The sequence below is a fragment of the Schistocerca nitens genome, chromosome 2 (assembly GCF_023898315.1).
Source record: "Schistocerca nitens isolate TAMUIC-IGC-003100 chromosome 2, iqSchNite1.1, whole genome shotgun sequence".
In the NCBI taxonomy this organism is placed as follows: domain Eukaryota; kingdom Metazoa; phylum Arthropoda; class Insecta; order Orthoptera; family Acrididae; genus Schistocerca; species Schistocerca nitens.
In genome coordinates this window covers 639204724-639229432 of record NC_064615.1, presented here as the reverse complement: position 1 = coordinate 639229432, position 24709 = coordinate 639204724, and the positions used below count along the sequence as shown (strand labels likewise).

At 39.3% G+C, this 24709-nt stretch overlaps 1 protein-coding gene across 2 annotated transcripts in view; it reads left to right on the top strand.

Moving 5' to 3' along the window:
* The first annotated feature begins 606 nt into the window (after positions 1–606).
* The window catches only part of LOC126236751 (cyclin-C), a 56306-nt gene continuing 32203 nt past the window's right edge, over positions 607–24709 (top strand). The window contains exons 1-5 of one of the 2 annotated variants that reach the window (XM_049946288.1): positions 617–721; positions 900–949; positions 1819–1925; positions 11546–11752; positions 13542–13793. In XM_049946288.1, the coding sequence (XP_049802245.1) occupies positions 918–949; positions 1819–1925; positions 11546–11752; positions 13542–13793 (598 nt within the window). In that variant the 5' untranslated portion in view covers positions 617–721; positions 900–917. Of the gene's footprint in view, positions 827–899; positions 950–1818; positions 1926–11545; positions 11753–13541; positions 13794–24709 lie in introns of both variants that reach the window. The other variant, XM_049946289.1, reaches the window with a different exon arrangement.

The following is a 24709-nucleotide window of genomic DNA, read 5'->3' as shown; positions in this document are numbered from 1 at the left end:
TTTGGTTATCGAATATTATGTGTTTTGCCACGAACAATTATTTCAAATACACATGTTACATGGTAGTTCAGCAATAGTTTCTGCTACAATCACGTTCTTCCCTATCAGAATAGTGTACCTCACACTTTTTTTCAGTGTCTCAGAAACTAAAATTACAAATTTCAGAAATGCCTCAGGCTCTTGACTCAATATGACCGCCACAGGGAAAGAAAATTTTTTCCGAGTGACAGAGCTCTGCTACGGACAACTCATCATTTCCCTCGAAGTTCCGCGAATCGGCTTCAAAGAAGAATGAATGATGAAAACAAATTAAAAACGACTAACCGTTGAACTACGTTGATGAACGATAGTATGCATATTGTGATGCCTTCCGTTATTAGGCTACGAATCGTTTAAAACAAAGATCTGACATTTCAGGTACATCATTATTGTCTCGATTAACATATTGCTTACGTCTTTATACCTACATTTCACGTACTCCACCGAAAAACCTACATACTAATTACTAACACCGCCAGAATTTTTCCGCATGCAAGAAAAATAGGTTTTGACAGAACGCATTGTAGTTTGTTCGCAACAGTTGGCTACCATAGAAGTAGTAGACTGTAGAGCATGGATTTACGCTTTGAATGTATCTTCAATGAAAAAAACTTTAGCGAAAATGAGGATGAAATGCAGTACTTTGCTGTAAAACATTGTTTATGAGTACCCTAAAGCGTAGGTCTACTTAAAATTTGCGTCTCAAAATTAAGACTATATTTAATATACATATTTCATACCCGCATGTATGAGAAATGTCTGGTAACTTTTGGGAGAGTTCGCACAAGTAAGTGTGCCTAGTTAGCTAAATAATCCACGAAAGTTACATTGATTTTGGAATTTCGTGTATTTGCAGGTAGTACAGAAATCTCTTGAAAATGGCTGGAAACTTTTGGCAGAGTTCTCACTAGTAAGTCGAAAACCTCGCCAATATTCCTGCAGTGGCTTTGTAAACATTGGTTTAACTAGAAAGTTACACTGATGTTTCTTCGGTGGAAAAAAGCACTTATAAGTGGAAATCAACTGATATTTATAATAGTACAAGAAAAGATTTATATTGCAAAACGAAATCACTATTTCGTGAAAAATATCTTATTCAAATTAGCGTCACGATGGATGTAAACAGTTCTTTGTAACTTTGTTATTGACCCGGCATAGTTGACATTATGGAACACTTTGTAACATTTACCAGCTAGCGTGACTCTGCATTTGCTTCTATAATTTCCACACGTTGAATCCAAGATTCGTACTCTTAAATGGCTTCCAAAATTTCGTTTTTGTGAAAGACAAATATTGTACTGGTTCAGAATATACAAAGCCTTGAATATATGAATATATAAAAAGGCAAATTTAATATAATAGTCACCTGATAAAGATAGATTCCTAGTTTAAATTGCCAGTGAATGTTGGTTGCATTTGTTCCTGTAGTGTAAGATGTGAATAGTATATGTGTTGTGTAATATGATCTTTTTTGTACGTTTGAGATAGTATAGTTAAAATGCAATTGCCAAGCCGTAACACATGGCGTTGTGTCAAGTTTTGTGCTCTTGTCAGATTAAATTCTGTGTTACTGCAATTACAGGCCTAACAAAGTTTATTTCGTGTTTGTACACATGATTCAGAGTTGATACCCAAAATTTCATGGAGCAAATATTACTTGCTATTTTTTTTCTTTTTGCATAAGGAGCAGTTTCATGTGGAATGAAGCTGTTAATTTGCACGCATTTTATGTCCATTGTATTTCACTTTGGTTATGTTTTAATTGTGTTTTTGTTACAGTCAGCAGTGGCTTCTGGATAAACAGGACCTGATCAGAGAACGGCAGTATGATTTAGGAATTTTAACTGAAGAAGAGTACCAAAAAATTTTCATCTTCTTTTGTAATTGTGAGTAATCAACTCTAAGATATAAATGATTGGCCCAATTTTTATTACTGTATGTTTTTTTTCTTTTTTGATTTTGGTGTTACCTGATTTGGTGGTTTGTGCTAATTAGCCCTACTAAATTATTGTTTTGCTAGAACTGTTTTCAATGTTTCATGGCAAAATGTGTTGATGTAAGATGTGGTATTTGCGTACTTCACATTCCTATCTTTTGTGAGTAAATTATTTAGCCAAATAAGATTTTCTTGGTGCAACATAATAACTTATACAAATTGAGTGTTCATTTCTCATGTGATATTGTGACACCTTGCACTTTTAGCTCAGACCTTCTGTTGTGTTATTGAATAATTTCAGTTGGATGTAATTGTAGTTCTCTCATCAATGCAGCATCTAGTTCTTTACCCAACATTACCCATTTGAGCAAGCCCCTATTACAGAAGACCTGTAAGCTGGCAGAATTGAACTAAAGTTTCCGAAGTGTTATCTGTGGATAGTGGTTGCATGCTGTACTGAACTTGTGGTAGCAATGCATAAACATGTCAAGTTAGAGGCACCAAGGGGGAAAATTATACGGCATAGCCAGTGACAAGCTTCTAATCCCGTAGCAGCTAAATGCTACGAGATACAGTTTGCTCACAATACTTCCTTAATTTTGCCTGTTTGCCAGATATTGACATTTTTGGTAGTGATCGCGTTCCACAGACTTGTTATGTGTAAATAGTTACTTTATATACAGAGTTTTTCTGAAATACTAGATTTAGGTTTTGTTGACACAGACTGATGTCTTTGTTAGCAAACAGGTCTGTAGGTTAGCAGTCACGCTGTGTACTATGTTAAAGTGGAAGATGATTATTTGGTTGAGAGTTGGTGAAGCAAATAATGTAGATATACAGTTTTCCAGCTTGTGACAGCTCGTACATAGCAGTGGTTAAGGTTGGTTGTTTAAGGGGGGAGGAAGGACACTGTGGTACAATGGGCAATCCCCTGTAATCTGCTGCCTTGCTGTTGGCCGGGAACTCAGAGTGTGTCTTTAGTCAGTTAGTGTCGTGAATCTCATTTGACATGAGCTACAAAAATAGGTCAGCTAAACTGTATAAAGGACAGTCCATGGGCTGTGATTGCTCACCGTATAAAGCAGATGTTGGTAATGTTTCCATGTCAAGTTGAAGGCAACCAGAGGGAGGATGATGTGTGGTAGCCAATGAACAGGTGCTACTAACATATGAATTAATTGGGTGTTCTATCCTTTACATTCTGCTGTTGATTGATGCATGCTGACATTTCTGAGATTATCAGTTCATCTGGAATATGAATCTTGATTGTGGTGACAAAATTACTTTCTCCATTTTCTGCTTTTGTCACTAATACAAGTTTCTTTTACTGTTCTGTACAGCACTGTCTGTGTTGAAATTAGTGTTAACAATTTTAACTCAAAGGTAGAATCTGTAATGTACTGATGTCTAGGTTACGTTGAAAGATAACTTTTTTGTTGAGAACTACCAAGAACTGTGAAAGTGATACCTTGGTAGAGGTGATAAAAAGAAATGCAAAGATGAGGCAAAACCAATTAATGAAAACTCAGTGTTATATTACTTATTACATGCTTCCATGCATTTGTCCCTGCAAACAAAGGGTTTTCTCCGAAAATTCAGTTTGATCACACTCTAGCAGCTAATAAGTTAAGGTGGTTGTTAAGTTAAATCTCTGATGATCAAAATGCAAGCATTGTTTTATCACTGGCTTTTCTGCCACCTTAACTTCCCCTGACCACATGTGACAGATGTTACCAACATACACTTTCAAAGTTAGAACATGGACTGCCCCTTGTGAAGTTTAACTAGTGGATCATTCATGGAAGTCTTCAAAGCTTTGATCATCACCAAGAATGCCTTAGTATGTTTCAGTCATTACTTAAAACATATAACTTCTATGATACATTATTGGGATTGTGTAAATGGTTTAATGAGTACTCTTCTACTGGGCTCTGTCTACAGTTTAGGTTTATACTTGACAATCCCATAAATATTGGACCATTATATGTGAAAGTCCCCTCATGGATGGTATGTGCTGCAGTTTCAGAATTATTCCGTATGACAGCAGAGTACTGTTTCCACTGTTATAGACCAGCCTGTTCCATGTAAATAGAAAACATGTAAGAGCAAACAAATTCAGTTAAAAGAAATATGTAAAATAGATGACAGAGAAACAAAACAAACATATTGACATTAAAACAAGAAGTAGACATAGTTGAAAGATTTGAGAACAGGAAAACTGCTGCAAAACTAAGTGCTGATTATGGTCCCTGGAATGCAGACTGTTTGGAACGTAACACTGAAGTGACAAAAGCCATGTGATGCCTCCTTTTGCCCAGCCTAGTGCAGCAATTCAGCATGGCATGGACTCAAAAAGTCATTGGAAGTCTGCACAGAAATACTTAGCTGTGCTGACTTTATTGCTGTCCATAATTGCTCAAGTGTTGCTGGTGCAGGATTTTTGTGCACAAGCGGACTTCTCGATTATGTCCCATAAATTTTTGATGGGGTTCATGTCGGGTGATCTGGGTGGCCAAATCATTCAATGTAATTGTCCAGACTGTTCTTCAGACTCACAAGCAATTGTGACCTGGTAACATGGTGTATTATCATCCATAAAAATTCCATCATTGTTTGGGAACATAATGTCTCTGAATGGCTGCTAATGGTCTCCGAGTAGCCAAAAATGACCATTTTCAGTCAATGATCGGTTCAGTTGGACTAGAGGACCCAGTCCACACCATTATGGACCACTAGCTGACACAGTGCCTTGTTGACAACTTTGGCCCATGGCTTGGTGGGGTCTGCGCCACACTTGAACCCTATCATCTGCTCTTACCAACTGTAATTGGGGCTCATCTGACAAGGCCATGGTTTTCCAGTTGTCTAGAGCCCAACTGATAGGGTTAAGAGCCCAGGAGAGGCACTGCAACAATGTCATGCTGTTAGCAAAGGCACTCGCGTTGGTTGCCTGCTACCATAGACCATTAACACCAGATTTTCATCGTACAGACAACATTAATTCCTGCCGTTATATTGCACAATGATGCTTGGCTGTTAGCACTGACACCTCTAAACAAATGCCATTGCTCTCGATTGTTAAGTGAAGGCCGCCAGTCACTGCATTTTCTATGGTGAGAGGTAATGCTTGAAATTTGGAATGCTCAGTATACTCTCGACACTGTTGATTTTGGAATGTTGTTAGGGTTAACAATTACCAGAATGGAGTGTCCCATGCACCTAGCTCCAGCTACCATTCTGCGTTCAAAGTCTATTGATTCCTGTGGTGTGGCCATAATCATGTCAGAAACCTTTTCACATAAATCACCTGATTGTCACAAATAATAGCTCCACCAACGTATTGCCTTTTTATAAATTGTGTACGCGATAAGATTGCCATCTATATATGTACGTATCACTGCCCCTTGACTTTTGTCACTTCAGTGTAAAAAGAATAAGCAGAAAATAAGATTTTGTGAGGAAATGTGATTGTAGTTCTGGACCATTTGCACAAAGAAATGAAGATATCTACATTTACATTTGATTTATTAGATACTGCTCGTTTGCAGTGGTTTAGCCAAAAACGAGCAGAAGTGTCTCATTGTTTCAGGTGCGATGTGTGCTAAAAGAGTTAAATTTTTCATGAAGCTCTGGGGTTAGAGGGAGAAGTTAATGCCTCATCTGGAAGGCTAATCAGATGCCAGACTGCCTGAGCGGCCAGAGATAGTAGTCATGCCTATGTGACGTGCTTGCTTGTGTGAATGTGTATATGTTTTTCTTTCTGAAGTAGGCTTTGCCAAAAATTCAGCATGTATCAGTTTTTGCCTTTCTGCAACTCAACAAGTTTTTTACAGTAAGTAGCAATTTATCCTTCCTAAAAAGATACCCTGAAATGAGGTCCATTCTGTCAGACATTTGCCCTTCAAACCTAGACTAGCTTTTTATTGCCTTCCTAATCTCTACAACATCCATGTCAAACCCTATGCCCATTCTGCATTGATCGCCCTACCATATGGCGCCTACCCCTGTGACCATCCCTGCTATAATACTTGCACTATGCACTCTCCTACCACCACTTGTATCAGCCCTGCCGAGCATGCTCTACAACATGACAATCATGACCTCAATGTCTGTTACACTACACCTGCCATCTGAATTCTTCCCCAAGACACCAGTTTCTCAGAAATCCACAGACGGGAATTAGTGATACATCCTTGGTTGTCGCCACCCACCTGGGCTTAATTTATTTTAATTTCTTCAGTCTCAGCATTTCTTCACAGTAACTATTGCTTTCTTCACTCCCTTTTAGTTTCCTACATCTTTCATTTTCTGACCTGTCTATTTTTTGCTGATCCCCTCCTACCCTTCCACTGGCTCCGAAAGCTGCAAACTGTAATACATTTTATATGTTTTTTCTCTTGCTGCTGCTTGGTGAGTAGATTTTTTTTATCAGTCCACTTAGATTATACTCTGTCCTTTTCATAATATTGTTGATATTCCAACCTGGGCTGTCCATTGTTTGAATATTGCAGTTAAGTATCAGGACAGTAAAAAGAAAAAAGAAAGAAAGAAAATAAGCAAGTAAGTAAGTAGATAACTATAATTGTTGTTTATTGTTGGTTTTAAATACACTGTGGTTTGAATGTGAGCTACAGTGACGTGGAGATCAGTGTCAAGGTTGGCTTTGTATTTAGAGAAGGACCAGGTGAAAGTGAATTGGGAAGAGGAGTTAAGTCATTGCTGGAAGTGTAGTAGTTGTTCCTCACTGTAAATCTGGACCACAAAGATGGCATCAATAAATGTGTACAAAGCTGAGGGGCTCAGCTTCTGGCGCTTGAGGACAGCCTCTTTCAAGTGCCCCATGAAGATTCTCATAGCAGATCCTCTGGTTTGTTTGTAGGTGTAGCCCTCAAAAGCGAAGTAGTTATGGGTGAGGGTGAAGTTGGCTAGGATGACAGTAAATGAGGTTTTAGGAAAACTTTCAGGCAGCTGTTGGTAAAGATTTCTTCTAGGGCAGAGAGACCATTTGTAACTGCGACATTTGTATAAAGTGAAAGTGCGTTAATGATGAAACTTCCTGGCAGACCAAAACTGTGTGCCGGACCGAGACTTGAACTCGGGACCTGTTGGTAATGATTTGTTCTAGAGCAGAGAGGCCATCAATAAATGTGTACAGAGCTGAGGGGCTCAGCTTCTGGCGCTTGAGGACACCCTCTTTCAAGTGCCCCATGAAGATTCCCATACCAGACTGTTCGCAGGAGAGCTTCTGTAAACTTTGGAAGGTAGGAGATGAGATACTGGCAGAAGTGAAGCTGTGAGGACGGGGCGTGAATCGTTCTGCTTGGGTAGCTCAGTTGGTAGAGCACTTGCCTGCGAAAGGCACAGGTCCTGAGTTCGAGTCTCGGTCCAGCACGCAGTTTTGGTCTGCCAGGAAGTTTCATATCAGTGCACACTCCGCTGCAGAGTGAAAATCTCATTCTGCATTAATGATGATGATATCGGTTCCAAGTGGGAGAGGGATGGGAATGGATTTCAGATGTTCCAGAAAGTGATGAGTGTCATCTATGTTGGATGAGAAGCTCTGTGTGATGGGTTCGAGGTGCTGGTCAACTAGGTCAGAGATGTGTTTGGCAGGACATTTAAAGGCAGCTGCTGTGTGACAGCTGGGATGGCTATACTTGTAAGCAGCCTAAGACAACAAAGATGATGCACCATGAAGGAATTATCCGAATTTGGCGGAAATTGGTAGATGCGATGTACATGTACAGACAAACAAATGATTCCAATTTCATAGAAACTGGATGATTTATTAACGAGAAAGGGCTTCACAAACTGAGCAAGTCAGTAATGTGTTGGTCTCTTGGCCCTCTTGCAAGCAATTATTCAGCTTGGCATTGATTGATGGAGTTGTTGAATGTCTTCCTGAAGGATATTGTGCTAAGTTCTGCCCAATTGATGCATTAGGTTTTCAAAATCCTGAGCTGGTTGCAGGGCCCTGCGTGTAATGCTCCAACCTTTCTCAATTGTGGATAGATCCGGCACCCTTTCTGGCCAAGGTAGGATTTGGCAAGGAGGAGTACAAGCAGTAGGAACCCTCGCCATGTATATGTGGACTTTAACTTGCTGGAAAGTAAGCCCAGGATGGTTTTCCATGAAGGGCAACAAACAGGGCATAGAATACCATGACGTATCACTGTGCTGTGGGGGAACGTAGATGACAACCAAAGGGGTCATGCTATGAAATGAAATACCACCCCATATCATTAGTCCTGGTTGTTTGGCCTTATGGTGGGTGAGAGTCATGTTGGTATTCCACCACTGTATGGAGCATCTGCAGACACGTCTTCGCTGGTCATTGGGGCACAGTTCAAAGTGGGAATCATGGCCAAAGACAATTCTAAGTCAGTGAGATTCAAGGCCGAAGACATGTCTGGAGACATCTTGGACACAGTGGGATACCAAACTGGCTGTTGCCTGCCATATGTCCAGACAACCAAAAGTGATGGTGTGGACTGCTATTTCTTTTCATAGCAGGACCCCTTTGGTTTCATCTGTGGCACGCTTACAGCTCAGTGGTATATAATTGATATTCTACACCTCATTTTGTTGCCTTTCATAGCAAGCCATCTGGGCTTACATTTCAGCTAGACAACGCCCATCCACAGATGGCGAGAGTTTCTATGGCTTGTTTTCATGCTTGCTAAGTCCTACCAAGGCAAGAAAGGTCACCAGATCTCTCCCCAGTTGAGAATGTTTGGAGCAGTATCTGCAGGGTTCTCCAGCCATCTTGAGATTTTTACAATTTAATGCAGTGCTGAATAATAGCTTGCATAAGGTCCAGAGGTGGACCAACTCATAATTGACTTGCTCAATTTGTGAAGTTCTTTCTCTTGAATAAATCAACCAGTTTTTCTGTAATTGTAATCATTTGTTTGCCTGTACATGTACATCACGTCTACCTCTTTCTGCCCCATTTGGATAATTCCTTCATGGTGTGTGATTTTTTTTTTTTTTTTTTTTGTCTTAGAATGTATTTTGAGAAGTAGGTAAGAAATGGGGATGTGTTGGTCAGGAGGAGTAAGGAGTTAGGTGGAATCAGTTTTGAGTCCTGAAAGCAGAAGTTTAAAAAAACACTAACAAGCAACCTCTTGAGTGTGAGGTCGCAAAATGCCAGTGGTGTTTACAGCATTTGGTGTCCCACATATTGTCTAACATGCAACCACAATATCGGCTGCTCATGGCAATGGTGGAGTGGGACTTTGAGGTATCCAGTGGTGAGCACAGCACGAGACTACGGAACGTAGTTGAACTGCTTAGTCGGCAAGTAACTTACAACAGTGGTACAGTGCTAGTAGTGTTGATAAAGAGAGAGCTGTGGCAACAATAAAAAAAGCAAATATTGCCTTATATCTAAACAGTTGCTGAAGTTGACATTTTGTTAGAAAGCACCACAAGGAATTTTGCAGAGTGAGAAAGAAGCAGCAGATGAAATATTAGCGTTTCTGCAAGATGAGTCAGTGGAATGGGGTGGTGTGTACTGTCAACTGTGAGGACAATGTACATATGGAGTACAATGATGATAATATTTGCTTAACAATTGAAATTAATTTTGAAACAGGTGTCGAGCCATGTAGTTCATCATCCTTGTTGAACAGTTAGCCACAAATCCTGTCTCCAGTGAAAAATAATAAAGGACAATCCTTGTCCAAGGAGTGGGTACTAAACATTATTACATACGTGGAAGAGTGTCTGCAGCATAATAAAAAAAGTTATGAATAGATTTCAACTATGTCTGCAGCAATATGATTGTGTAATGCATAAGAAAAACTATGGATGTTCAAGGGAAGACAAGGCACACTAGTTACAAAAACTGTTGTTGGCATGTTTCAAGGATGGTCGATACAGTTTACAGGATGTGCATGGTAGTGACCTATTACATTACGCTCATCATATTGCACGTGACATAAGTTGCAGTGATTGCAATGTAAGCTGTGTATGGTTGCACAAAACAGTGGTACAGAATTGGAAGATGTAAAATAATGAAATTTCAAACAAGGCATCAACTTAATGATGCATAGCAAACTGTAGAATTGGCCAGAAATTTTGTTGTTGTTCAGATAAACAAACTTATCCCATCATTCAGTAAGGAATTTTTCAACTCCGACAATCAAGATTTGAAGAGGAAATTAGAAGTACCAGGAGAATTGTATCAAGATCAACCAATATCAGTGCATTAATGTATTTGTATTAAATTAAGCTGGCTGTTAATCTGGCCAGTAAATTGGCTGGAAAGTTATTTATTGTGCTGCAAGGAGTTGGAGGTGCCTATGGTGCCCCTATGATTTTATCATGTGTGTGATCCTGCAAGGGCGGCAGGGAATATTTACACAACAACAACCAAAAGTGGGGAAATAGGTTTAAGATAACTAAAACAATGGTATGATAGCTGGTCAAAATAACTTGCCTTTTCTTGGTTCCTGGTGTGCATGTAAAAATCATGGTCCTTTACAGCAAACTATTCCTCCGGTAAACTGAGTAACATTGCAATTCATACCATCTGCAACAATTGGACAAATTCAGCCTCTGGACGTTTCTTTTCCCCATGCTTATGAAACATATCACACTATCTGTTACTACATCTTAAAGGATAGCCAGTGTCACGATAAGCTCCATATATTCATATTTGTTTGCATGTTATCACATTCCATCAGTTCTCATCATCCCGTTGGTTACTAGTGTGTCCCATTCATCAATTTCAAGTTAACTGTTATGACGTGGCATGTATCAAGTGCATAAGAAATGCATACATGAATGTAGGTTTTATTATTTTTAAAATTTTATTTTTTTAAACACCAATATTGTTCTATGTGCACTCTTTAAGAGTGGATACCTAGCTGAATGTCCTACACAGTTAGTAACTCCCAAGGAGTTTGCCTTCTTAATGGTGCAGACCTGTGTGATCATTATGGTGCACCATTTTTCATTTGGCATTCATTTTGCAAGTTAATGGTTTATTTTGAATGATTCTTGAATGTCGATGATGTCCATTTTGTGAAGTATAATATGTACATCTCATAAAAGGTTGAGTTGTGGACCTCCCAGACACTCATTTTCTTTTGCTGTTCTGACGCATGTGGCAAGCCATTAGCAGCTAATATTTTTTCTGTCACATTTGTTAACACTTTCCATTGAATTTTCAACATTGCACTGAAGGGGTTACTTGTGAGAACAAATGATGTGATAACGATTCAGTTGGTAGTGGATAAATCTGATCTGTTCAAGAAATTTGTGCTTGATTAACAGGTGACCAGTACTATCTGCTTTGACTTTACTTTTATAGGGTTTTGTTGAAATCATTGGTTAAAGTTCATTTTTCTGTCTAATTTCATAAGTATTGATCACATAATTGTCTTGTATTTCATATTTATAAGAATGCATGTTTATTGCACATAAGGGTGTGTGTCGTAAGACAAGGTTTAGTTACACTTTTTTATCTTGTAAAATTTTGAATCGCCATATGTTTAGAAATTTTACTTAATGAACCTGTATTGTAATGAAATATTTCTGTCACTTGTGTTACTTATTTCTCAGTGATTCAGGTACTTGGGGAGCAGCTGAAGCTTAGGCAACAAGTGATAGCCACTGCCACAGTTTTCTTCAAACGTTTCTATGCCAAGAATTCTCTGAAATGTATTGATCCTTTGTTGCTTGCTCCGACATGTGTCTTCCTTGCTTCCAAAGTTGAAGAATTTGGTGTAATATCCAATAGCAGACTTATTACTACCTGCCAGACTGTTAGTAAGTACATAATGTTGAATATACAAATAATGACTGTAGTTACAAAAAATGTAATTAAAATATGACATGAATAGTATTGTGCATGAAGAAAATTATATTAAAGTGTGTTATTGTTGAACAAAGTGGAAGTAAATCATTACCAATAAGCAATAAGCCCTCCTTCAGGAGGGAAATAACACCTGAAATTTCATAAATGCTTAATGAAAGAAAGTTGTTGGCAACAATTGTACAGGGTGGCACAGATAAAAGTAGTCCATGTAAGTGCAAAGGAAATGCAGTGAAATTACAGAAACAAAGAGCTGAAATGAACTTACTATTTATTCATAATGGAAAAAAGTGAAAAATACATTTTTAGATGATGTTGGAAGTGACCTCCTGCAACATAAATACACAGCTTTGCATGTCTAAGTGTGTTCAGATACAACCAACATGAAGTTTGGATATCAATGGCAGCAACTTCACAAGTGATAATGTCTTTTAGTTCCTATATTGGATGTGGATTTGTTTCATAGACGCTGCTCTTCGAGTGTCCCCACAAGAAAAAATGCATGTTGTTAGATCCGGCAAATGTGGTGGCCAATAATTATTGCTGACAATTTGTTCCTCAGTGAAGACATTGTGGACTCATTCCAGGGATAAATTAGATGGGTGGCACGCTGGCCTATCTTTCTGGAAGAGGCAGTATATTTTTCATATTCACCGAGTTGAACACAAAATATGCCAAAATTTCCATATATGGGTCTGTGTTGAGGGTAGTGTCAAAAAATATTGGTCTGATGATACATCGTCCTGTTACACAGCATCAAACACTGGCTGTTTTCTTCATGGAGTGGTTGCTGACACACAGTGTTAAGGTTCTCTGTTGCCCAGTACCTCTGTTATGTGAATTAAGATGACTGGAAAAATGAAACATCAGTCATGATGTAATGGAAAGGGTCTAACAAACCATCATTGATTATACTAAAAATCCACGTGCAGTAATCTACACATTTCTGAGTGACATTCTCCCATAAGGGCTGCACAACCATCACATGATATGGCTTCAAATTAAGATATTTCAGAGTCCACTGGCAACTCCTGCTACTTAAAAGTGCCTATTGGGCCAGTCTACATGCAGACTTCTTTGGCCTCTGAATAATTCTTTTGGTGAATGTCTGCAACAACTTATGGTGTTTCACATTTTGTAAAGATCTGTAGGTTTACCAGTTTTTGTACAGACTCTGTATTGCTCTCTTTACTGGTAGTCCTCTATCCGATAACTTGACATTGAAAATTTTGAGTTTCCTTAATCGAACCTATTTTCATGTATGCTTCCACAATTCTAGTTCTTTCTTCTATTAAGAAAGTCATTCAGATCACAAAGAGAAACATCCAACTTCACTGATGAAATAAACTGAAATGCTGAAGAAGAATGCTAACAATGGATTATTGTGCGAAATGTCCTTTGTTGTAGCTTTTTACTCTATTTCAGAAGACAAAACATTGCATTTGCTTTCAAAGGGGATGTGGGTTACTTTTAACTGTGGCACCCTGTTCTTCCACAACTGAACTTCAGGAAAGTTACATATTTAGCTGTCAAGCAGAAATTGAAGTGGAGAAAAACTGTATGATCATTTATTGGTTTATGGCTGATTATTCTTTGAACGTACACATTGCATTTATTCTAAGATACTTGTCATTTAGAAGAGTTCCATGGTCCATTACTGACTGCCTTAAGAGGTAATGCTGCAATTACTTATGTTACCTGCTTGAATTTAGTTTGTAATAAGAGGTTTTCCTTTTTTTACAGTAAAGAACAAATTCAGCTATGCCTATACACAGGAATTTCCTTATCGTACAAACCATATCTTAGAATGTGAATTTTATCTTTTGGAAAATTTGGATTGCTGCCTCATTGTTTACCAACCATATAGACCACTGATGCAACTAATACAAGATATTGGGCATGAAGAACAGTTACTGGGACTGGCATGGCGAGTTATAAATGATAGCCTACGTACAGACGTGTGCCTGCTATATCCACCATATCAGATAGCTTTAGGTATGGCAGCTCTTTCTTTTAAAACTATGTTTGGTTCATTCCTGTAGTTTAAAATGTCAGTAATTTGAAAGTTTTTGGAGTGTTTACAAAAGTATTTCAGTTGTCATAATAGTCATAGTTGTAAAGTACAGTGATTCATTAAAATAAGAAATTGGCTAGTATAGAAATCAGGAAGGATACAGAGGTCATGCATACTGCTATGAGCTTAAAAACATGGTGACTAATGTTTATTACTGTTCGTTGAAGGTTATGAGTAGAAATTATAGAAACTGTTAGTTATGCTTATTGTGCTTTGCATGTCTGATGGTTTTTTCAATATTATCATACATTTGAGGTTTTGAAAGTAACTGATTTATTTTAAAAACAGTCTAAGTTGTTTTACCAACATGGTAGTGGAATGCGGGTGGTGTTGTTGTCTTCAGTCCTGAGACTGGTTTGATGCAGCTCTCCATGCTACTCTATTCTGTGCAAGCTTCTTCATCTCCCAGTACTTACTGCAACCTACATCCTTCTGAATCTGCTTAGTGTATTCATCTCTTGGTCTCCCTCTACGATTTTTACCCTCCACACTGCCCTCCAATGCTAAATTTGTGATCCGTTGATGCCTCAGAACATGTCCTACCAACCGGTTCCTTCTTCTTGTCAAGTCGTGCCACAAACTCCTCTTCTCCCCAACTCTATTCAATATCTCCTCATTAGTTATGTGATCTACCCATCTAATCTTCAGCATTCTTCTGTAGTACCACATTTCGAAAGCTTCTATTCTCTTCTTGTCCAAACTATTTCTCATCCATGTTTCACTTCCATACATGGCTACACTCCATATAAATACTTTCAGAAACGACTTCCTGACACTTAAATCTATACTCGATGTTAACAAATTTCTCTTCTTGAGAAACGCTTTCCTTGCCGTTGCCAGTCTACATTTTATATCTTCTCTACTCCGACCATCATCAGTTATTTTGCTCCCCAAATAGCAAAACTCCTTTACTAATTTAAGTGTCTCATTTCCTAATCTAATTCCCTCAGCATCACCTGACTTAATTCGACTACATTCCATTATCGTCGTTTTGCTTTTGTTGATGTTCATCTTGTATCCTCCTTTCAAGACACTATCCATTCCGTTCAACTGCTCTTCCAAATCCTTTGCTGTCTCTGACAGAATTACAATGTCATTGGCGAACCTCAAAGTTTTTATTTCTTCTCCATGGATTTTAATACCTACTCTGAATTTTTCTTTTGTTTCCTTTACTGCTTGCTCAATATACAGATTGAAAAACATCGGGGAGAGGCTACAACCCTGTCTCACTCCCTTCCCAACCACTGCTTCCCTTTCATGCCCCTCGACTCTTACAACTGCCATCTGGTTTCTGTACAAATTGTAAATAGCCTTTCGCTCCCTGTATTTTACCCCTGCTACCTTTAGAATTTGAGAGAGTATTCCAGTCAACATTGTCAAAAGCTTTCTCAAAGTCTACAAATGCTAGAAACGTAGGTTTGCCTTTCCTTAATCTAGCTTCTAAGATAAGTCGTAGGGTCAGTATTACCTCACGCGTTCCAATATTTCTACGGAATCCAAACTGATCTTCCCTGAGTTCAGCTTCTACTAGTTTTTCCATTCTTCTGCAAAGAATTCGCGTTAGTATTTTGCAGCTGTGACTTATTAAACTGATAGTCGGTAATTTTCACACCTGTCAACACCTGCGTTCTTTGGGATTGGAATTATTATATTCTTCTTGAAGTCTGACGGTATTTCGCCTGTCTCATACATCTTGCTCACCAGATGGTAGAGTTTTGTCATGACTGGCTCTCCCAAGGCTGTCAGTAGTTCTAATGGAATGTTGTCTACTCCCGGGGCCTTGTTTCGACTCAGGTCTTTCAGTCCTCTGTCAAACTCTTCACGCAGTATCATATCTCCCATTTCATCTTCATCTACATCCTCTTCAATTTCCATAGTATTGTCCTCAAGTACATCACCCTTGTATAAACCCTCTATATACTCCTTCCACCTTTCTGCTTTCCTTTCTTTGCTTAGAACTGGGTTTCCATCTGAGCTCTTGATATTCATACAAGTGGTTCTCTTTTCTCCAAAGGTCTCTTTAATTTTCCTGTAGACAGTATCTATCTTACCCTACTGATATGCGCCTCTACAGCCTTGCATTTGTCCTCTAGCCATCCCTGCTTAGCCATTTTGCGTTTCCTGTCGATCTCATATTTGAGACGTTTGTATTCCTTTTCGTCTGCTTCATTTACTGCATTTTTATATTTTCTCCTTTCATCAATTAAATTCAATATTTCTTCTGTTACCCAAGGATTTCTACTAGCCCTCGTCTTTTTACCTACTTTATCCTCTGCTGCCTTCACTACTTCATCCCTCAAAGCTACCCATTCTTCTTCTACTGTATTTCTTTCCCCCATTTCTGTCAATTGTTCCCTTATGCTCTCCTTGAAACTCTGTACAACCACTGGTTTAGTCAGTTTATCCAGGTCCCATCTCCTTAAATTCCCACCTTTTTGCAGTTTCTTTAATCTACAGTGCATAACCAATAGATTGTGGTCAGAGTCCACATCTGCCCCTGAAAATGTCTTACAGTTTAAAACCTGGCTCCTAAATCTCTGTCTTACCATTATATAACCTATCTAAAACCTGTCAGTATCCCCAGGCTTCTTCAATGTATACAACCTTCTTTTATGATTCTTGAACCAAGTGTTAGCTATGATTAAGTTGTGCTCTGTGCAAAATTCTACCAGGCGGGTTCCTCTTTCATTTCTTCCCCCCAATCCATATTCACCTACTACGTTTCCTTCTCTTCCTTTTCCTACTGATGAATTCCAGTCACCCATGACTATTAAATTTTCGTCTCCCTTCACTATCTGAATAATTTCTTTTATTTCATCATACATTTCTTCAATTTCTTCGTCATCTGCAGAGCTAGTTGGCATATAAACTTGTACTACTGTGGTAGGCGTGGGCTTTGTGTCTATCTTGGCCACAATCATGCGTTCATTATGCTGTTTGTAGTAGCTTACCAGCACTCCTATTTTTTTATTCATTATTAAACCTACTCCTGCATTACCCCTATTTGATTTTGTATTTATAACCCTGTAATCACCTGACCAAAAGTCTTGTTCCTCCTGCCACCGAGCTTCACTAATTCCCACTATATCTAACTTTAACCTATCCATTTCCCTGTTTAAATTTTCTAACCTACCTGCCCGATTAAGGGATCTGACATTCCACGCTCCGATCCATAGAACACCAGTTTTCTTTCTCCTGATTATGACGTCCTCCTGAGTAGTTCCCGCCCGGAGATACGAATGGGGGACTATTGTACCTCTGGAATATTTTACCCAAGGGGACGCCATCATCATTTAACCATACAGTAAAACTGCATGCCCTCGGAAAAAATTACGGCTGTAGTTTCCCCTTGCTTTCAGCCGTTCGCAGTACCAGCACAGCAAGGCCGTTTTGGTTAATGTTACAAGGCCAGATCAATCAATCATCCAGACTGTTGCCCCTGCAACTACTGAAAAGGCTGCTGCCCCTCTTCAGAAACCACACGACTGTCTGACCTCTCAACAGATACCCCTCCGTTGTGGTTGCACCTACGGTATGGCTATCTGTATCACTGAGGCACGCAAGCCTCCCCACCAACGGCAAGGTCCATGGTTCATGGGGGGAGGATGCGGGTGGTAAGGTTTTCATTAAGGGCGAGAGGTTTAACTGATTTTGATGGTAACTCGAAGTCATAGTAGTGCAAAAGACGAGATGATTGCAGATGATAGCTAACAAATTGAAAACTGACAGCCAAAGAAAGTTGGGTAACCTAATGAATTATAATGAATACTATTTTAGAAAAGATGAGATTTTTGACATTGATTATGGTAAATTGGTTAAAACAGATGAAAATGCTTAACATTAATAAACCAATCTTGCTGCATGCTAATGGAAAGGCAAGGAAACACCTAATTTAGTTGCTCAACACCAAGCTGCTTCATATCAGGGAAAGCAAAAACTGCCAGAGGTATTTGGGACATGCTACATAAGATTTATGAAGTTCACTCAGCTGAAAACATTGATTTACTTACACACACATTTCGTATCATCATCTGTACAAGGTCATCTAGCCTAATTTGAAGAAATACAAACTCAACTTCCTCTGTTAGACAAGCGAATCAATGACGGTGAACCTTGTATACGATTTTTGCAAACTCTGCCAAAAAAAAGTTCAATTGCATTTGTTACATAGCCTGATTTATCTGCTGAAGGGAAAACATGGAATACATTACAAAAATTGAATTTAAATTCTGAGTTGAGAATAACAGGTCATGATGATGAAAGTGTTGCTGCAGCAGTGATGATGGAAATGTAGGCTAACAAACAGCAGTGAGGACCCAATAAGACTACATGTGAAACAGATGTATTAAAAAATCTCATTGTAAAACAGATGAAAATAGAAAAAAGTTTTATGTGTGAGACTGGTCATTTACCAAAATAATGTAACACAGATTTTGTGTGTTTTAGCAGTAAGAAAATGGGCACTCAGTCAAATGAGTGCCCTAGCTTAGAGAAAAGAAAGGGTTGTGCTATGTTGTCCACTTTCATAACATCAATGGGAAATTGAAGAAATTTGACCCCACAGATATTTTGAAAATTGAGAAGACAGTTTCATTGTGAGAGATGACGTTTTTTCTGTAGTTACAAACAAACTGGTTAGTAAAGAGGGGTACATTGATGTACATTCTTTGTGTTCTGTACACTACGTATGAGCCATGTGAAACTCTGAGAAAAATGGATAGTGCCCAAAATGATGTACAGATTTAAGCATTTGTTACTGGTCAAATTAATGTATTGTTATAAGTGGACAGAAATTGAAAGAGCGATATTTTGATGATGTTTGGTTTTGTCCATACGAATGTTGTGGTTTATTTTCTCTTAAGAAAGTTGCACAGAAAGGAATAGATCAAAAAATGGAAAATGATGACGAGTGTGCGTATTTTTCAAAAACAATATTGCAATTGCTGTTGCTGTAGTCATTGTTGAAAATGAGTTTTATGATTGAGCTTAGAAGGTTGTTCATCAAAAAAAGCCTTTCGTTGTCATTGAAATTGATGATGCCTTATAGAGACTGCATGGAAAAATATGTCATCGAAATGAATGCTTTGTGCACCAGTTTTTGAAAGGCCGTGGTAAAAAGAGAATGATTTATACCAGCTTCTGTGAGGGGGTGTATCTGTGGTAAAAATCATCAGCTGGTATTTGGAGAAAAGAGTGCAGAAACCCACCAAATGCGGAGAATTAGTTCACACAGATGTTTGTGGACAAGTAGAAGAAAATGGTTTGCATGGTCATTGATACTTTCCTGTTTTTAACGCTTTGGCACCAGTGAACTCCTGTAGAAGTTGGGAGGTACTGTGCCCTTCAGCTGGAGGACTGCTGTAGCAGTTCCATCTCTCTTGGTATTTCTCCACTTCACTACGCTCGGCTTCCGTTGAACTTTGACCTATGCGGCATCTGGTGGCCATCTTGTAAGATTGTAATTAGCAGTAAAGTTGCATTCAGTTTCAAGGTGTAGTTTCAGCTTCTGTTGCACTACTGATTTCCCACCTTATTTCTGTTCTGTACTGCGTTCCTCACTTAGTTTCTACCAAGATTAATATGGCAGAGAAGTGATATACTGTGGAGGGCGTTGGCACCTCTGGAGATGTTGTAGCTACAGTGGTAGAGCCATATTCACGAGAGGGAGACACCCAGTACTGTGACAACAGGTACTTTTGTTGGTTGTATGACTGAACAACCAATGCACGTGGTACAGTCAAACACACAAAGAAAGATATAACTAATGTGGCTGAAAAATTAAAGCAAAGTGAGCTTACTTTCTGTTCTGCATCGTGATTACTGTTGGCACTACAATGGTGTGACAAAAGATAGGTATGAATGCTTTTGACAGTCTACTCTGCAGAAATGGTGGAAACATTGAAGGTGGATCGTCAAACAGGGTCGAAGAAATTGAAACTTGCAGCAATATTGACTTTAATAAATCTGTGGATAAAGGTGACATGGATTAGACAGTTGAAAGCATCAGAAAATCCACCAAATGGTACTGCAAGTTGTTCATTCACATTGTGGACATGTCACTTTTTAAGTCTTATTGCCTATACAAGAATTTATAAGGAAAACTAGTTGTGCCAATTTTCAAGTGGGAGTCATACAGGAAATCTAGAAAAAGATAAACTAGAGAAAAGAAGGTCTGGTGGAGAAAAGAGATCTGAACTCCCCTCGAGACTAATAACAAGTCCTCATCTGCCTGACGAGTGGAGCAGATACAGAACTTGCATTATCTGTAAGGAGCAGAAGAGGAGGAAGCAAATCAAAATGTGATGTAAGGAATGCAATACAACACTGGGCACCTTTTCCTGTTTCAAGATTTGCGATACATGGAAGAATTTTTGAAATGTAACGCTCTGTGCGATGAAATTGACGTAATGTAATGTATTGAAATGTAATGTGAACCAAATGTAAATTAACATTACTATACATGTGAAAACAGAAATAATGTTAACCCTACATTTTAAATAAAGAGAACCCACCCCACTAGTGCTGTGTCCAAACCTACAGACCTGAAAAAAGGCATGGGAAAAATTGCACAAATTGTCTAAAAGAATATCCTTTTTATTCAAAATGAAGAAAAACACATTTCATCTACATCTACATTTATACTCCGCAAGCCACCCAACGGTGCGTGGCGTAGGGCACTTTACGTGCCACTGTCATTACCTCCCTTTCCTGTTCCAGTCGCGTATTGTTCGCGGGAAGAACGACTGTCTGAAAGCCTCCGTGCGCGCTCTAATCTCTCTAATTTTACATTCGTGATCTCCTCGGGAGGTGTAAGTAGGGGGAAGCAATATATTCGATACCTCATCCAGAAACGCACCCTCTCGAAACCTGGCGAGCAAGCTACACCGCGATGCAGAGCGCCTCTCTTGCAGAGTCTGCCACTTGAGTTTATTAAACATCTCCGTAACGCTATCACGGTTACCAAATAACCCTGTGACGAAACGTGCCGCTCTTCTTTGGATCTTCTCTATCTCTTCCGTCAACCCGATCTGGTACGGATCCCACATTGATGAGCAATACTCAAGTATAGGTCGAATGAGTGTTTTGTAAGCCACCTTCTTTGTTGATGGACTACATTTTCTAAGCACTCTCCCAATGAATCTCAACCTGGTACCCACCTTACCAACAATTAATTTTATATGATCATTCCAATTCAAATCGTTCCGCACGCATACTCCCAGATATTTTACAGAAGTAACTGCTACCAGTGTTTGTTCCGCTATCATATAATCATACAATAAAGGATCCTTCTTTCTATGTATTCGCAATACATTACATTTGTCTATGTTAAGGGACAGTTGCCACTCCCTGCACCAAGTGCCTATCCGCTGCAGATCTTCCTGCATTTCGCTACAATTTTCTAATGCTGCAACTTCTCTGTATACTACAGCATCATCTGCGAAAAGCTGCATGCAACTTCCGACACTATCTACTAGGTCATTTATATATATTTGAAAAGCAATGGTCCCATAACACTCCCCTGTGGCACGCCAGAGATTACCTTAACGTCTGTAGACGTCTCTCCATTGATAACAACATGCTGTGTTATGTTTGCTAAAAACTCTTCAATCCAGCCACACAGCTGGTTTCATATTCCGTAGGCTCTTACTTTATCAGGCGACAGTGCGGAACTGTACCGAACGCCTTCCGGAAGTCAAGAAAAATAGCATCTACCTGGGAGCCTGTATCTAATATTTTCTGGGTCTCATGAACAAATAAATCGAGTTGGGTCTCACACGATCGCTCTTTCTGGAATCCATGTTGATTCCTACATAGTAGATTCTGGGTTTCCAAAAACGACATGATACTCGAGCAAAAAACATATTCTAAAATTCTACAACAGATCGACGTCAGAGATATAGGTCTATAGTTTTGCGCATCTGCTTGACGACCCTTCTTGAAGACTGGGACTACCTGTGCTCTTTTCCAATCATTTGGAACCCTCCGTTCCTCTACAGACTTGCGGTACACGGCTGTTAGACGGAGGGCAAGTTCTTTCGCGTACTCTGTGTAGAATCGAATTGGTATCCCGTCAGGTCCAGTGGACTTTCCTCTGTTCAGTGATTCCAGTTGCTTTTCTACTCCTTGGACACTTATTTCGATGTCAGCCATTTTTTTTTTGTTTGTGCGAGGATTTAGAGAAGGAACTGCAGTGCGGTCTTCCTCTGTGAAACACCTTTGGAAAAAGGTGTTTAGAATTTCAGCTTTACGCGTGTCATCCTCTGTTTCAATGCCATCATCATCCCGGAGTGTCTGGATATGCTGCTTCGAGCCACTTACTGATTTAACGTAAGACCAGAACTTCCTAGGATTTTCTGTCAAGTCGGTACATAGAATTTTACTTTTGAATTCACTGAACGCTTCACGCATAGCCCTCCTTACGCTAACTTTGACATCGTTTAGCTTCTGTTTGTCTGAGAGGTTTTGGCTGCGTTTAAACTTGGAGTGAAGCTCTCTTTGCTTTCGCAGTAGTTTCCTAACTTTGTTGTTGTACCACGGTGGGTTTTTCCCGTCCCTCACAGTTTTACTCGGCACGTACCTGTCTAAAACGCATTTTACGATTGCCTTGAACTTTTTCCATAAACACTCAACATTGTCAGTGTCGGAACAGAAATTTTCGTTTTGATCTGTTAGGTAGTCTGAAATCTGCCTTCTATTACTCTTGCTAAACAGATAAACCTTCCTCCCTTTTTTTATATTCCTATTAACTTCCATATTCAGGGATGCTGCAACGGCCTTATGATCACTGATTCCCTGTTCTGCACATACAGAGTCGAAAAGTTCAGGTCTGTTTGTTATCAGTAGGTCCAAGATGTTATCTCCACAGAGTCGGTTCTCTGTTTAATTGCTCGAGGTAACTTTCGGATAGTGCACTCACTATAATGTCACTCGATGCTCTGTCCCTACCACCCGTCCTAAACATCTGAGTGTCCCAGTCTATATGTGGTAAATTGAAATCTCCACCTAAGACTATAACATGCTGAGAAAATTTATGTGAAATGTATTCCAAATTTTCTCTCAGTTGTTCTGCCACTAATGCTGCTGAGTCGGGAGGTCGGTAAAAGGAGCCAATTATTAACCTAGCTCGGTTGTTGAGTGTAACCTCCACCCATAATAATTCAAAGGAACTATCCACTTCTACTTCACTACAGGATAAACTACTACTAACAGTGACGAACACTCCACCACTGGTTGCATGCAATCTATCATTTATAAATACCGTCTGTACCTTTGTAAAAATTTCGGCAGAATTTATCTCTGGCTTCAGCCAGCTTTCTGTACTTATAACTATCTCAGCTTCGGTGCTTTCTATCAGCGCTTGAAGTTCCGGTACTTTACCAACGCAGCTTCGACAGTTGACAATTACAATACCGATTACTGCTTGGTCCCCGCATGTCCTGACTTTGCCCCGCACCCGTTGAGGCTGTTGCCCTTTCTGTACTTGCCCAAGGCCATCTAACCTAAAAAACTGCCCAGCCCACGCCACACAACCCCTGCTACCCGTGTAGCCGCTTGTTGCGTGTAGTGTACTCCTGACCTATCCAGCGGAACCCGAAACCCCACCACCCTATGGCGCAAGTCGAGGAATCTGCAGCCCACACGGTCGCAGAACCGTCTCAGCCTCTGATTCAGACCCTCCACTCGGCTCTGTACCAAAGGTCCGCAGTCAGTCCTGTCGACGATGCTGCAGATGGTGAGCTCTGTTTTCATCCCGCTAGCGAGACTGGCAGTCTTCACCAAATCAGATAGCTGCCGGAAGCCAGAGAGGATTTCCTCCAATCCGTAGCGACACACGTCATTGGTGCCGACATGAGCGACCACCTGCAGATGGGTGCACCCTGTACATCTGCTGTATTTGAATATATGTATAAATATTTTCCTAACTAAGTATATGTTATAAAGTCTTATCATTGTGATTAAACTGAGAGCGTGAAAGCAGGGACAGAGAAGTACTGGTGGGATGGGAAAAGATGCTTTATGGCATGCACAGTCAGGCAGGACAGCCTTGTGTCCTCAGCACATGACTCGACTTCACTTCGCAGGCATTTTTCCATTTTGAGAGTAGCCTATGTTTTACTACGCTAGGGTGAAATTAAAGAAAAGTTACCACTGGCTATTATTATTATAAAGATTGAAGTTGAAATTCCTGTGAAAGAATTAAGGGTATACGGAACGCCCTATGCTTACAATGTTAAATTGAGCTAAAAGTTAGGAACATTTTCTCATTTGTTATTTGGACGATACTCTTGATTTTTTCACAGAACGCAGAAATATGTTCTGCTTTTATGCTGAATTATTAATTTTGAAAAAATAATGTATAGTTTTTCAGATATTTTATTTTTTGTAAATTTTAAAAAAGTTATACATTTTAACAAGTATTTTAAAATTTACATCCATTAATACAAAATAATTCCACATATCTTTTAATTCAGATATATTAGAAGGTCTTAAGGAACAACTACAGAAAATTTCATCTTTCTACTATAAATAGGCCCTGAGAAAATGTACCTTATACACAAAAAAAACTAAAGTTATGGGAAATTAGCTTCAAAGTTTTTACTTCAGTACAAGCCTGCTCCATAGCTTGTATCATCAGAATCGTCCAACAGCTTCCTCTTGATGGCTCTGCTATGCTGTCAAGCCATCTTTGAATATACTTTTATGCCATTATCTGAAGACCTGAGCCGTTCCTTGTCCAAACAAACCATAGCTGCGGCAGTTCGTGGTCCTACGCAGAGCCACAACTTCTGCAGAACTTTGCACTTTGTTATATTACCCTGATTGAATGATGAAACAG